Below are 13,574 nucleotides of genomic sequence, written 5' to 3' on the forward strand. Positions count from 1 at the left end.
TGCTTCTGTGAGTGACCCTTTACGTATTATAATTCCTGGGAATGGGGTAAAGGTCACCTACTTGTCAGACAGTTCTGTTCCTTAGTTGCCAACTACTCGCATACAAACTTAGTCATATATGCAGAGATACTAGCAAAAAAACCTTGCTGCCTGGTTTCAGAAGATGTTTTCTGAGTCCAGAAAACCAGATATACTCTGAGATGTTAGTGTGGAGGAATCCTTATCAAATGATTGACTACTACCCATATCTTGAGGAGCTGAGGAGTTCCCTTTGTGGAAGTGAGTAGAGTATGTTTGGTGCAGCATTGCCTAGTGTTGGCCACATGTTAGTAGGAGGGCTGGAAGGAGGAGGGAGGGGGAACACTTGATGTAATGCTGCTCAGGTGTCTGGAGAAGATAAGATCATGTCCATAGAGTGAAATTCTTAATGGGAGAAATTTGCATCTCTGCTGGAAAACCTCAAAGACCTGTAAAGAGGAGAAGAGAAAAAGAAACAAATTGATCAGGGTTGATCTAAAAAGCCTTGATGGTTCCTCCAGCTTCCGGTATCTCAGTTCAGTGTTGGGAGTCCAGTCCTTGATCTGTTCTCTCTTACAAATGTTTAAAATAAAATTTAAAAAAAAGGCAGCTGATAATGCTTGTTGGTTCCAAGACTCTTCCATGTACAGTATGCCTTCATGATTTTGCTGTCTGGTGTTGTAATCTCATGTGACATTTGTCTGTACTGCAGTGTACTCTTTAGCCCATTTCTAACTGCTCTTGACTCTTGCATGTTAGGTAAGATGCCAACTGTGGTCTCTCCAGAACTGTACCGGACCAGGTTTTGTGAAGCTATGGACAAGTATTTCCTGATGGTGCCAGACCACTGGACAGGACTGGGCCTGAATTGCTAAGCTAAAGCCCATATCGGGAAAGCACAAGAGGACAATGATGTTATAGGCCACTCTCTTCCTGTGATCTGTCCAGCAGTAAGCAAGACGATTGCAGTTCCATGTCTACACTGACCACATGCATCATGTTGTGAAGTGTGAAATCTGCTTGTTGCACTTTATCCTCTCGTGGAGGCTGATAAGCGAACCAGCCTCACTACGGAACTAAGCTGTAAGGTACCACTGAACAGCACTGATAAGAGACATTCCCTCTGTCAGTAGGGAAGGTGATGCTATCCCCATGCAAGAGTACTGAAACAGATACTATCCAGTTCATGATGGTGTAGAAGTACATGATCTCCAAGTCTTGCACTGCCTTAGTGGTGTTGAATATGAGCAGCTCATGTTTCTGTAGTGGATGCGTGGTACTGCAGATGTGAAATAAACCCCCCTCTGTGTGCGGGGGTCAGTGAGAGAAGAATGAAGTTAATCCCTGAGTTCTGCTGTTGTTGCAGTGGTCTGTAGTTGACCTGTTTAGGATCTATGAATAATTTGTCCTGCTTATGCTCTGTAGCTTCAATTTCTCCTGGGTTCTGTAAACAGGGATTTTTTTTAAAAGGTAGCTCCACAGCTATAATGTTATATCACTACATCTTTTAAGCTATATTACTGCAGTACAACTCTGTCTTTATCTGTCATAATTTCATTTTAGCTGAATCCCATAAAAATGGGTTGTCAGTCATCAGCATACTGCAAAACCCCAAACATAGCCCTTCAGTCCTACACAGTACTTCTATCTGAATGTTGCCCAAATCCCTGGAAACAGGTAACTAAAAAAGTATACCCTTCAATTTAACAACACTTGATTAATTATAGTTATGAAGCTGATTAACCCTTTCCTTAACAGAAGGCACTAAGTTGCTAGACAAAATGAAGCATACTGCCTTAGGGTGACAGCTTTCTCCTTAGTAAAACTATCATTCCTGGCAGATCACTTCAAATCCATTTCCATTCCCCAGGACTTTCAAACAATGCATTTACCTCACGGTGAAACTTTGCCAGGAGAATGTTTTTCTTGCATTCATGACATGCTGATGAGAATGACCATTCAGATCTCATCACACTGTGCAGTCCCAATGGAAAAACTGTCTCTTCAGCAGTATTAGATTTTCTTTTTTGCACCACTGAGATGAATGTAGTCATCTTTCTCTGTAAAAAGAAAAACCTGAACTAACAGGTATCTTGTATGATGGGTAAGATGTGCAGAGATCTGTGAATCTCTGTTATGACAATAAGCACTTCTTTCTGTTTTTATTATTTTTTACCTGTTTTTGTAGGTGATGAGTTTACTTTTTAGCTTCATTATAATATAGGCCAGTAAATAAGAGAGTTTTTTTATGAGTTTGAGAGGCAAGAATACTGTCCTTTGACTTCCAGTCTCTGATGGAAGGACTTCAAACAAACATGGAGTCTGGGACAGTATAGCTCTTTATGACCACTTGCTCGTTCTGACCAGTTGTCTGGTAATGTCATCTTCACTGTAACTATGGATTGAAATGTGCATTTTGTTCACTCCTGTGTTCAGTACTTTCTTCTGCAGTAGATGGTGGTGGCTCTGTTCAGGAGTGACAGATGGGTAGCACTGAGAAAGGAAAATGTCAGCAGTGAGAACTGAACTGTTGTCTCCAAAACCAACCAGTGTAGCTCAGGTCTGAGCTGCCAGGAGGCAACAGTCATTTGTGTTGGAAGTAGTCTTCCCCACCCCACTGCAAAGCCCTGTTGGAGGATGAGCAATGATGCTCACCTTGAAGCAGCAGAGATGAAAGTATTCTCACTTTCTCTGTACAATGTAATCATTGTTTCTGGGGGGTGCAGTGTTGAAGACTGAAGTGATGTATTGCTGTGGAAGATGACACAGTAGTTCTTGCTTCCTTGGCCCAGAATACCTTTGGTCCAACGCAGTGCACCAGGTACAACTGACCACCTCTGGGACACATCTTGCCTCCTGTGTTGAAATGTACTCCCAGGATGGCTAGCTGTGTTGGGGGGCCTTGTGTGATGAGGAACCAACCAGTCCATCAGCTCAGTGCTACTCTCACTTCTGTGGCTTCTGCCTTCTCTCTTGGTCCATTGATGTGAAAGAGCATGCAGTGCAGCCTGAATCTGTTCCAGTCTCAGTTAAAGTTTACATGTGTTCTTCCTCCTTTCTCTCCTAAAGTTTACAGGGAAAAAACTTGACTTGCCTGACCAGCTAAGGTGACCCAATAGCAACTGGTTATGTTATCTTCCACCTTCGTCACTATGTGGATTGGTTGATGGAGCATATGAATATGGGCAGTGTCATGACGTCTGCACTAGGCTGATATAGAGCTGTGATGTGCTAGTCCTGTCCTGCCGCCAGTAACTCTCACTCCAGTGATGTGTGGCTCCTCTATACTGCTTGTCTTCCAGAGTCCCAAGCAGCTGACTCTAAAGCAACGTGATCATCTGACTGTAGCTAATGTTTCCCTGTACATAACAGCATGAGGCCCTTGGCACTGTAGAAGTGAGAGAACCTTCCACTGGCCAGCTGTTTAGCAGCCTGTGAATGCAAAGCCCAGGTGTGTGAATTGTAACCTTCTTGGGCTGAAGTTACAGCAGTTGGAGAGATTTGCAGGTGTGATCTTGAGCTGGCATCAATAGCTAACTTAGGGTCAGGATGTGGCTGATAGACCAGTCCTGACCAGACTGGAGTAAGTAGCAAAAGACTAGTCATGGGTAACGCAGTAGCTGCAGTATCAACTGGAATTGGGACATCTTTGGGTGCATGTGATGTAAAGCTGTAAGCATTTCTAGTTCAAATCCCAGCAGTTGAACAGATCTCCTCAAATGTTCCCTTTTCAGAATAAGAATTGTCCTGGCATTTCACTTTCTACAAAGCTGACTTTCTCAAAAGGAGAGCAATACTTCATGCAGAAGAGATCTTTGAGAGAGCTCCTTGTGGGGCTGTATTAGGTCTGTGTCCCTGCAGCATGCCTAAGGATTTCCTAGGAGAACAGCTTAGGTATTAATTACATGAGTCCTTTGATTAGAGTTTTTTTAGTTCTTTATAACACAGGTTTAGCATATATGGGTGTAAGCAAATCCCAGTTGCAAACATGAAGACTGCATTTCTTGAGAGCTACACTGGCTCTTTTTTTTTTTTCCTGTTTTGATCTGAGGCCTTGTGACAAATATCTAAATCTTGTCCCAGTCAGAAGTGATGACTTGCTTTGAGTTATCGTATAGTGGCCCAGTGATTGCATTCTGTCTCCCAGAAGGGGGGGACATGAGGGACTCTTGCTGGTTAAGTAGCTCTGCTGGGCTCAGGGGAGTTACCTGTGGAGTGGACTCTCCTCTGTGAGAATGACCAAAACCAAATTAATTGCTCACTAGCAGGTGGCCAGACTAATCACTATTCAAAGCACTTAATGTACCATAATGTATGTATTTCTAACCTACCTTGGTTCAGCTGTATTTTATAAAATTGATGTACTAAACTATTTGAGAATAACTGCCTTGACTACTTGGAGAATCAAAATGTAATGTATATAGATACAAATAAAGTGACTAAAATATACTTGAGTCTGTTCCATGTGGTGGAGCAGTCAGGTCTCACAGCATCCCATTTTCTTGATCAGAGGCTAAGCCCTCTGCTTGCTCTGCAGCAATTGCTTGGCTGGAGGTTGACGGTTTTGCAGGCAGTGTAAGCATGCCTGTCATGTCTCTATACCTTGCAGCTCATCTCTTCTAGTGAAGTTGGACCTCTGGGCAGCTCTCCAGGTCAGTGGCAGTAGAATGTGCAAATAACCTTTCATGCACTTCTCCCACTTCCTCTCCAGCTGCCTTTCAACACACAGTGCTGTGTGAGACGGAGCCAGTTTTGTCTAGCAGATGGTGGTGTTGCCGTGGCCCAGTTCTTCCAAGAGGCAGAATGCATTCTCCAGGAAAAATCTCCAGGTATTTCCATAGTCCTCTCTTAAGTGGACTAGATAAAGAAAAAATCAAAAGAGGTCTGAAAACTAGTGGCATATCTTGATTGCTTCGTATTAACCTGATATATAGTAACTTCCTCTCTTAAAGATAAAAATTATATGATTAGTTTTGGGAAGGGTACTTGTTGGTTTCTAGAATACAAAACTCAAAATCTAAAACTTAAGGATTTTACCTGTTATGTGCCATCACCATTTTTACCAGATGAGTTTGAGTTCTTTTGTCTGCTGCAGTATGAAACTGTATCAGAAGCTGTACCCACCATGGGCGTGTGAGCAAGGCAAAATGCGGGATACTTGGTTCAGGGGCACTGCTGCCTTATGCTTGTGTAAGGTTGAGTGGTGGGACTTGAGGGGCTTCTGGCATGAAGTTGAAAAGCACAAACACAGGGTTATCATAACAGCATTCCTCTAATACTTACAAGTGGGACTGCCACCACCTAGTAAAGGATGAGAGTTTATGCTCTAAGTGAAACTTTGGTCAGTACTGAAGTCATCAGTATTTGAAAATGAAATGGTAATTGCATGTGTTTTCCACAGATGTAACTGATGGTATGAGACCCTGGTCAACTTCCCCACTACTGCCTTGATTTAGACAGTACTATTTAAAAAAATTAGAAAAAGGTAAAACTTGGGATTCACCATCTCAGTCCATACTGTAATGTTTAAATTTAAAGTCCTATGGTATCCTAATGTGAAGTTACACAAGCAACAAGAAGTACTTCATTTTAGTGTGAAGGTTTTAAGTCAGTGCAGATACAGAGTAACTTTGCACAATAATTAGGAAAAGCCAGGCCATCCCTCATTTCTCTGTTTTCAGGACACAGAACTGCAAATCTGGCATACTAGATTCAAGATCTAGCTGTGCTAGACACTGATACTAGCCTAGTATTGCCACCGAAGTCATAACAAAACGAATCTAGTCTTCAAGCTCCTGCTGTGGAGCCTTGGTTTGTTGTCAGATCTCCATAAGTAACAAAAGGAATGAAAAAAATAAACCACTTCATTTTTTGGTGAGGAGGTTTGTATCTTTAAATGTGTGCCTGGAGCACAGCCTGCTTCTCAAAAGATGAAGGATGACAAACAGGTAAGAAGAGCAGGCTGGGGGCTTGTTTGGTAACCCAGCAGAGTCAGAATGAGTCCCAATATGTGCATCCTGTTACAATGCCTTGTTCTTCAGACCCTGCTGCCTCATGGCATGAGAGTCCTACACCAAGTGACGTGTGTGAGGGCAGAAATCAATGCTTGGTTTGAATGATGAAAACCAATGCTTGAAATATCCCTGGTTATGAATTATTATCATCCTATATAATGAGTTTAAGCTTTGCAGTGCTCTAAACAAGCTAGTTTCTTACACACTATAAGGCCAGTGTTCTTGCATGTTTCCAAAGGCACAAGGTTGTTGTCCTACAACCATGCTCGTTCACACAGCTTGTGCCAGTTACAGAAGCTGTTTCTCAGTCCAACTCCTGCAGCAGCTTGCAATAATACTTGAAAGCAGAGTTGTTAGCAGCCAGCCAACTCCTTATTCCCTCTGTGTTTTTTCCTTAGGTGAGATCCTTTCCTGCTGGTCTGTCATTTGTGGAGCTGCTTTCATTGCACCTCCTCTTCTGTGATTATAGGTACCTTCTCTGTTGGAGGCCTTGCTTTTAGATCTTTGTAGGTAAACTTGTGTTACCACAGTTAGCTGACATAAGGTCTCTGGTTCTAATCCGAAGGCTCTTTCTAAGCCCATCCTGAAAGCTACCTAACTAGTTCTTTGTCCTTGAAGCCTTAGCAAGCTGTCTTCTGACCCCTTCTAGTTGCTTACAGCTGTATTAAGTAAACAAGTTCTGGAGAAGTGTGCTAAGTATGCAGGAGCTGTGGTGTGGTGTGAGGAGTCCTGAGAAGAAAGAATAGAGCTTTGGTAGTGAAAGGTCCATTGCAGTCAATACTCCTAGGATGGCAGAACTGGCTGTACTTGTAAATATGCAAGATGAGTTGTAAAATCTCATTGCCATTCTGAAGGAGAGATGTCTAGGCTTAGTAATTATAGCCTCACCTCTGAAATACTGAAGATGACTTGTGTGGGGAAAATATCAAGCATGTCAGTAGAAGAATGTGAGAAGAGTGTGAAAGCTGATTTATGCCGATTATCATATTAGAAAGTTATTTTTACAGAAGGGTGTGTTTTGGCTGCCAGAAACAGAAGAATCCTGCCTTCAGCTCTGATGATTTTGTGGTGCTGACAGAGAAGGTGGGGGAAGGATTCACAAAACAACACTGCTGAAGTTAAAAAGAAAAACAGGAACCCCCCCAAACAGGTAAGAGTGTGCCTACAGCTGAAGTAGTAAATTACTGAGAAATACTCCCTTATTATTCCCTAGAAGTGTTTAGCCTTTTGTTACCTGCACATGATGCCGAAATTTCAGTTTTGAGTGAAGCTTCCTGGACTTTTTCTTCAAAATGGAACTTCATGTATTACAAGGTCCTGTATGATGTTATTTGTTTGGCATAGGAACCAAATAATTTAAAAGTTTACGGCAGTTAGGGAACTCCTGAAGAAGTAGGTGTGAGGAAAAACCCACTGATTACTGTAGTTACAGCAGCAGATTACCGATTGTTTTGTTTTGCTTGTAGAATGCAAGTTGTTTGAGGGCCTGCAGGAGACCAGCTCCTGACTGCCGCCTGCTGGCAGTCCAGTTTTTCAGTTCATCTAGTGCAAAGACTGGCTACATGCTTGCTTAAATTACCTCATAGGTTATAAAAACTGTAAGAGAAGATACGACCTTAGTGGCAATTCTGTATTGTTTTCCGGGTGTCTAAATGTGCTGTGAATCTGCTTCTGAAGAAGTGGACGACTGACGTCCCATAATAGCTGAATATGTACTTCAGTGAGGACAGGCATCTTTTCTGTTAGTATCTATGGTCAGTAAAAACATGACAGCTGTATCCTGCTCCTTGTCAGAGAAAGCCTGTTTGTACTAAGGATCCTGGGCCTGTGAAATTTGCTTCCCACTTTGCATTCAAAATAGCAAGAACAGAGTGGTGATCTCAGTATGTCTGCATAAAACCACTGTACGTTTTTTTGTGATGTGAACTAAGTATTCTTTTCAAGTATTGTACAGTAAAAATATTTTTAAATTCCACATTATCTACTAGTTATATTTCTATAGTAATGTGTCTTTATAGATTTATTCTATAGCAAATAGCGGTTGAATATAGTATAGTATTTGAATAGTCATTATTTTCACCACAGGAATGTCAGAATTCGTGACTGCTGTAACTCTTATTTAGTTTTGGGGGAAAACCCCTACTTTATTCCAATCTCTCTCACCAGTATTTGGCTAGAGCTGTCTTGTGTGCTTGAGGTTTTCTGTCAAAACAGCAGACAGGTCTGTGTTCCTGTCTCAGAGCTCTCTTCCTTTCACTGGCAATGGTAACTCTGCCCATTCTTGAATAGCACACTAAGCCTAGTGGCCCTAAAAACCAAATTGATGACAGATATTTTCATATCCAGTTTCTGTAGACACCCTTATTTATATGCACAGAATATACAGCAAATGAAGGCATATGTTAAGGATTGAATCAAAGGCTATTTAATGACTGAAGCTGTCTTTATTGAAGGCTGGCTGAGGAGCCAGCACATAGTTGCTTCTAGAGACCCTGCCAACCTTTGCAGAAACAGAAGGCTGGGATCACTGACCTGGTACACTGCTCCAATACGGATCCCTGAGAGAGAATACTTACACAGTACTGCTTAAACCTGAGAGTGAGCAGTGAACTGATGTAGTAATGCCAACCTGTGTTAAAGATGCAGGGACAATTAATGATCAAAATACTGATGTCCACTCTGAATTCTATAATGGGTGTTAAAGTAACTAATACTCACTTATACCAGTATCATTTGTTAGTGTACTTAGTGGCTTCTGAAGCTTTTCAGGATAGGACAAACCAAGCAGTTAAAACTTGGTTGTCTTCTAAACCCAGTATGCTTAAAGAAATAGGGGACCTGCTTGTACTCAGTGATTGATCTGGAGGTAATTCTAACTTTAAAGGTATGTATGCTGTAATTTAAGATGAAATTTAAGAACCCGGCTTACAGTTTGCTGTGACATGATGTTTCATGTTTTTGTCTTGCTGTCATTACACAAGGAAATTGTGCAGAGATCCTATGTTGTAAAATAAAGTATTTACATGTTTATGCACACAGTATTTTTCTTTTTCTGCACAGGTGGGGAAAACTTGTTTCCCGTGTTGTAGTATAACCTCTGATGGTGCACACTGGTATTCACAAGAACAGAGCTCTTCTGCTTTTCTGCAAGTACAAAAGCAATGAAAAAATATTTCTGAGGAAGGCTGATGTTTTCTTTAAGAAAAACCTGTTTTGTAAGCTCAGTGAAATTGCTGCCATTGTCCTTGTTTTATCTGAAAAAAACTTGTAGTCCTGATTTCAGAATCAAATCTGCATCTCTCACTCATCCCAAACTTTAAAGGCATTTTTTTAAGTGCTTATATGTACTTGGAGTATTTAGTTTTTAGCCTGTTAAGTCCCTGTGCTCTACTAATTATTCTGCAACAGGGTAACATTCTGAAGTAAAACTTGGGCAGAATACCTACAGTTAAGACTCTTGCAGTCTTAAATAGCAGGAAACACTTCTGCTCTGCTCTTTTCTGCTATATTTAGTATGGCGCCCCTTTATTCTCAGCTAAGGAAATACAAGTATGAAGTCCTGTAAGAATCTGGTCTTTTCTGTGTAGTGCACATGCATACTTATGTGCTTATATATCTTATATACTTACGTATCTTAGCCCTCAAACACTTTGAGAACAGGAAGATAAAAAGGTGACAAAGTGCCTACCTGTCTCAGCTGAACCAAGTGCAGCTGTGTGTGTAATACCATATCCTACAGAGAGTTACCACACCTTGTGTGATGCCTTAAGCACAAAGACCTATGTTGTTACAGCTGTAATTCCCCACATGGGCCTTATTCTAACAGCAGTGGCTGTGGAACAGGGGTAACCTACAGCTGCAGCTGCATGAGTGTGTGTTTATGCCGAAAAAGAACAAAGCCGAATAGGACAGAAAGCTGGTACTTCTTGGCCCTAGTGGCTGGCCAGGCATACTAGTACTCCTTCCATGTTGTTCCAGCCTCAAGCCTGAACAGAAAAATTGTGTGCTGTAAACACAGTTCACTTACTCTAGTATATAATTGGAATAACAAAGTCATTCAAGACCTAATGATCCAGTGATGAAGGGCAGGATAATAAAGTAAGTGAGCGTAATTACTGAAAAGAGAGCATTGAATTACAGTTGCAGAGACAGGATGGGATTATAGTTGTTTTTCTGCATTGTTTACATAGGATATTTTTCTAATATAGCTTCAGCAAATATGAAACACATGTGTCCTGGACGTGGGCTTCCCTTAATGAGCTAGCTGAGATCTTCTGACATAATGAAAGTAAACTAGCTACCTGATGAAAATGTTATATATCTAGGATGGCACAACTGGGATTGTTTAATGTACACATATGCACGTTACAAGAAGAAAAAAAATGTTTTCTTTTTCTACTAGGACTATAAAAACTATACAAAACACATATTATAGGGAAAAAATTGTTTTCTGGAAACTCCAGGTCAGCCATATGAATTTTTAATGGTTGAAAGGATCTGAAGTCAATTCTGGTTAAAGTGTGTTCTTAATGTGTCTGGTACTTGACAAGGATGGAAAAGAAAAGAATATGGAATTTTTTATGTGGCTCCATGGTAGCCTATAAAATACAGAAATTATATCTTCTACTTCATGTAAATTTGAGCTGCCTTATGGAAAAAAATATTCTGCTTTCTGTCCCTTAAGGCCTAGAAGGCAGAGAACCAAGACAGTATTTCCCATTGCAGCTCAGTTGTATAGTAAGAATTCACCAGAACTAACTTGTTTTTACTGTGTATCATATTCTAAAAAAACCCCAACCCCTACTTATTTCAGCCCTTGAATGTCTTTTGAAACATTGACATTTAAATAAGGTAGATGTTTTCTTACTAGATGTGTTAACTTGTGAAGAATACATGCCAAATGTTAAGTCATGACTCTTGTAGTATTAGTCAAGAAATAGGCTGCAGAATACACTGATCATAAACATTCATTTAGGAAACATTCTTCTTTTTGCCCAACTAACTAATTAATTTTTGTTTGCAGCTAGTAACATATAGAGAAGTCTAGAGCTTAGAAAATTATCAGTACAAGGAGTCTGTTTAATGTTGGGGGTAAATATTTAATATCATGTTGAAGATTTGCCTTTAGCTCTTTGTTATCCAAAGTGTGGTGGCTTACATACAGATGGAAGAAAAAATTAGTAATGAATTCTAGCGTAGACACAGTCCAAGGTTAAAAGTATTTGGACTTGAACATCCCTGTTTTCAGATGCAAAGTTTCAGTAAATGAATTAAGTTCTTGTGCATTCCTGTTGAAAACTTCTAAGTATGAAGTCATTTTAAGTCTTTTTATAAACTGATAAAAATATATGGAACTTTCACAACTAATTAAACCTGAAGCATGCCCATGAATGGAAAAAAAAAAAACCTTGCCAAGTTTAATCAAAACATGATCTTTCCAACTGCAGACCATATAAAACCAATATGTTGTTTAAACTTTTGCTATATTTTCTCGATTCTATTTTTATGCCTTTTAGCAGCAGTAGAAGCTAAAGGAGCCAAATGTGTCTTGGGAACTTTGTTGTTTTGGTACAAGGCACAACAGCTAAGCAGTTCAGTGACACTAAACAGCCACAGAAGTTTTTAATTAAAGCAAAATGGGATGTGAAAGATAAATTTAAAAGCCATTAGGCCTCCATATATACATGCCACCTACTGTATAGCATAAATGTATTTTGTGTTTTATTATGTGTTGCCCTTGCTTTGTGCATGTGTAGTTACATGAGAAGGAAAAGGTACAAGGCCAGCCTTGTGGTCTGCTGCATGTAACTTGAGAAATTTGGCAAGACTGCCAATGTTTACTTAATACCCCTGCAAGACCTAAGCAACAGAGACCCTGCCTGGAGAGTGCTTGTGCCCTGCTTTGACTTGATTTGAGAGGTTTTGTAGCATTCAGTCAAAACCCCCCAGGTTGTCATGCTTGTCCACCCAGTTGAACAATCACACTAGAGTGATGCTAGGAAAGGAGTGAAGAACAAAGGATAATAAATGCTATCTATAGGTAGCTACAGGGAGAAGTGGAACAATCTTGGTCATATGATGAGAATAAAATTGAAATTTACTCTTAGGAGGAGAGGAAGGACTAAGGAATGATGAAATACTTAAAATCAGAGCATGCATTCATTCATGTACTATCTTGGATTCATCTTCCACTTGGTTTATTGTTTGCATATATTAATTTGAAGGTTTTCCTTTTAAAATATGAAATGAATTTTAAGTATCAAAACAGTTACTAAGATACAACTGTTTTGAACTATGTCTGGCATTGGGGGGGGAGTACATTCCAAAGTATTGTTGACCAATCAATTCTTCATCACACTTAGAGATTATTGATTATTCTGTGTGGGTTTTGTTGTTTAGTGGTGGGGTTGGTTGGTTTGTTTTGTAATTTGATTTCTGAAGAATGAGGCAATGCTGACACCTCCATGATTCTGCAGGAGAAAACTAACAGACCTGGCTACTTCAGGATGTTGTTGTGTCTTGAAGAACCAGTTTAAACCCTTGATTAGTAAAAACTGGATCATGTAATTATGGGAATTTGTCCTTAGAGAAGGCTGGAGATACAACTATGTATAAAATAAAAATTTATTTATATGGCTAGGAATAAAGGCAAGATTTTACTACTCTCTGCATTTCCCCAAAGCTGCTTCTTGAAAACTGTTAAAACTGGCAAAAAACCCCATGAAAACTTAAAAAAACCTTAGAAATTGATGTCATCTCCAGCTGTTTCTTTCTGTTCTGAAGCTCATTTTTTTTATCCACACATCCATTTTGTTTTTAGCTTAGGAATTTAAAAAAGTTGGATGCGAAGAAAATATCATAATATAGAACTACATCTTTAATTGCCAATAAAGTTTAACTAAATCTTATTCCTCACAGCCTAAATGAGTTTCAAAACTAGTAGCCTTGACAAAATAAGTCTGTGTACAGGATATTTTGATGAGGAGAGCAGTGTTGTCTTTTCATAGTAGTTACCTATATACTTCAAGTGACTAAACCAAAAGTAAGTGATAAAGTAACTTTTTACAAAAAGCTAAAGTATGATTAGAGCCATAGTAAAGCCTGAAGGTTGTTACCATGCTCTTAGATGGCTGTGAAGCACTTTATCCTACTAGTCTGTTCTGTTATCAGAAATAAGAGGAAAACTGTACATTCACAGGAATAAAGAAACTGTACAAATACCTATGCTAGGTTATTTTTATTAATTATTAACAGCAGGATCGTAGAGTATGTAACCATGACCTCATTCTCCAGCAAGAAGGTAGGAAGTGGGAACTGAAGTTATAAACATACATGCAGAACTGACCAAAACAGTCTGTATTAATGTTATAAAATACCAAAATTTTCATTTTTGATTGTCATTGAATTTTAAGTTTGATTTGGATGTGGAAAGGTCTGTTTTATTAAAAAAGATGCAATACATTCTCTTCTTTCTCAGATTACTACACTGCAAAACCACAAAGCAATAGACACAACCCTGAACACAGGGGAAGAAGCATTTGG

At 39.7% G+C, this 13,574-nt stretch overlaps 1 protein-coding gene across 19 annotated transcripts in view; it reads left to right on the top strand.

The window, feature by feature from the left end:
• PIKFYVE (phosphoinositide kinase, FYVE-type zinc finger containing) overlaps positions 1-13,574 on the top strand; it is an 86,541-nt gene that overhangs the window by 63,988 nt on the left and 8,979 nt on the right. For 6 of the 19 annotated variants that reach the window (XR_012629451.1, XR_012629460.1, XR_012629450.1 and 3 more), the window contains 3 exons: positions 4,730-4,847; positions 7,040-7,182; positions 9,093-9,247. Coding sequence is in view for 7 of the 19 variants with exons in the window: in XM_074873034.1 (XP_074729135.1) it covers positions 4,730-4,847; positions 7,040-7,148 (227 nt within the window). In the remaining 12 variants the exon portion in view is untranslated. Of the gene's footprint in view, positions 1-777; positions 4,468-4,729; positions 4,848-5,419; positions 6,968-7,039; positions 9,067-9,092; positions 13,494-13,574 lie in introns of those variants that run through there. The other 13 variants (XM_074873040.1, XM_074873041.1, XR_012629452.1 and 10 more) reach the window with 12 other exon arrangements.

The sequence above is a fragment of the Strix uralensis genome, chromosome 6 (assembly GCF_047716275.1).
Source record: "Strix uralensis isolate ZFMK-TIS-50842 chromosome 6, bStrUra1, whole genome shotgun sequence".
Taxonomy (NCBI): Eukaryota; Metazoa; Chordata; class Aves; order Strigiformes; family Strigidae; genus Strix; species Strix uralensis.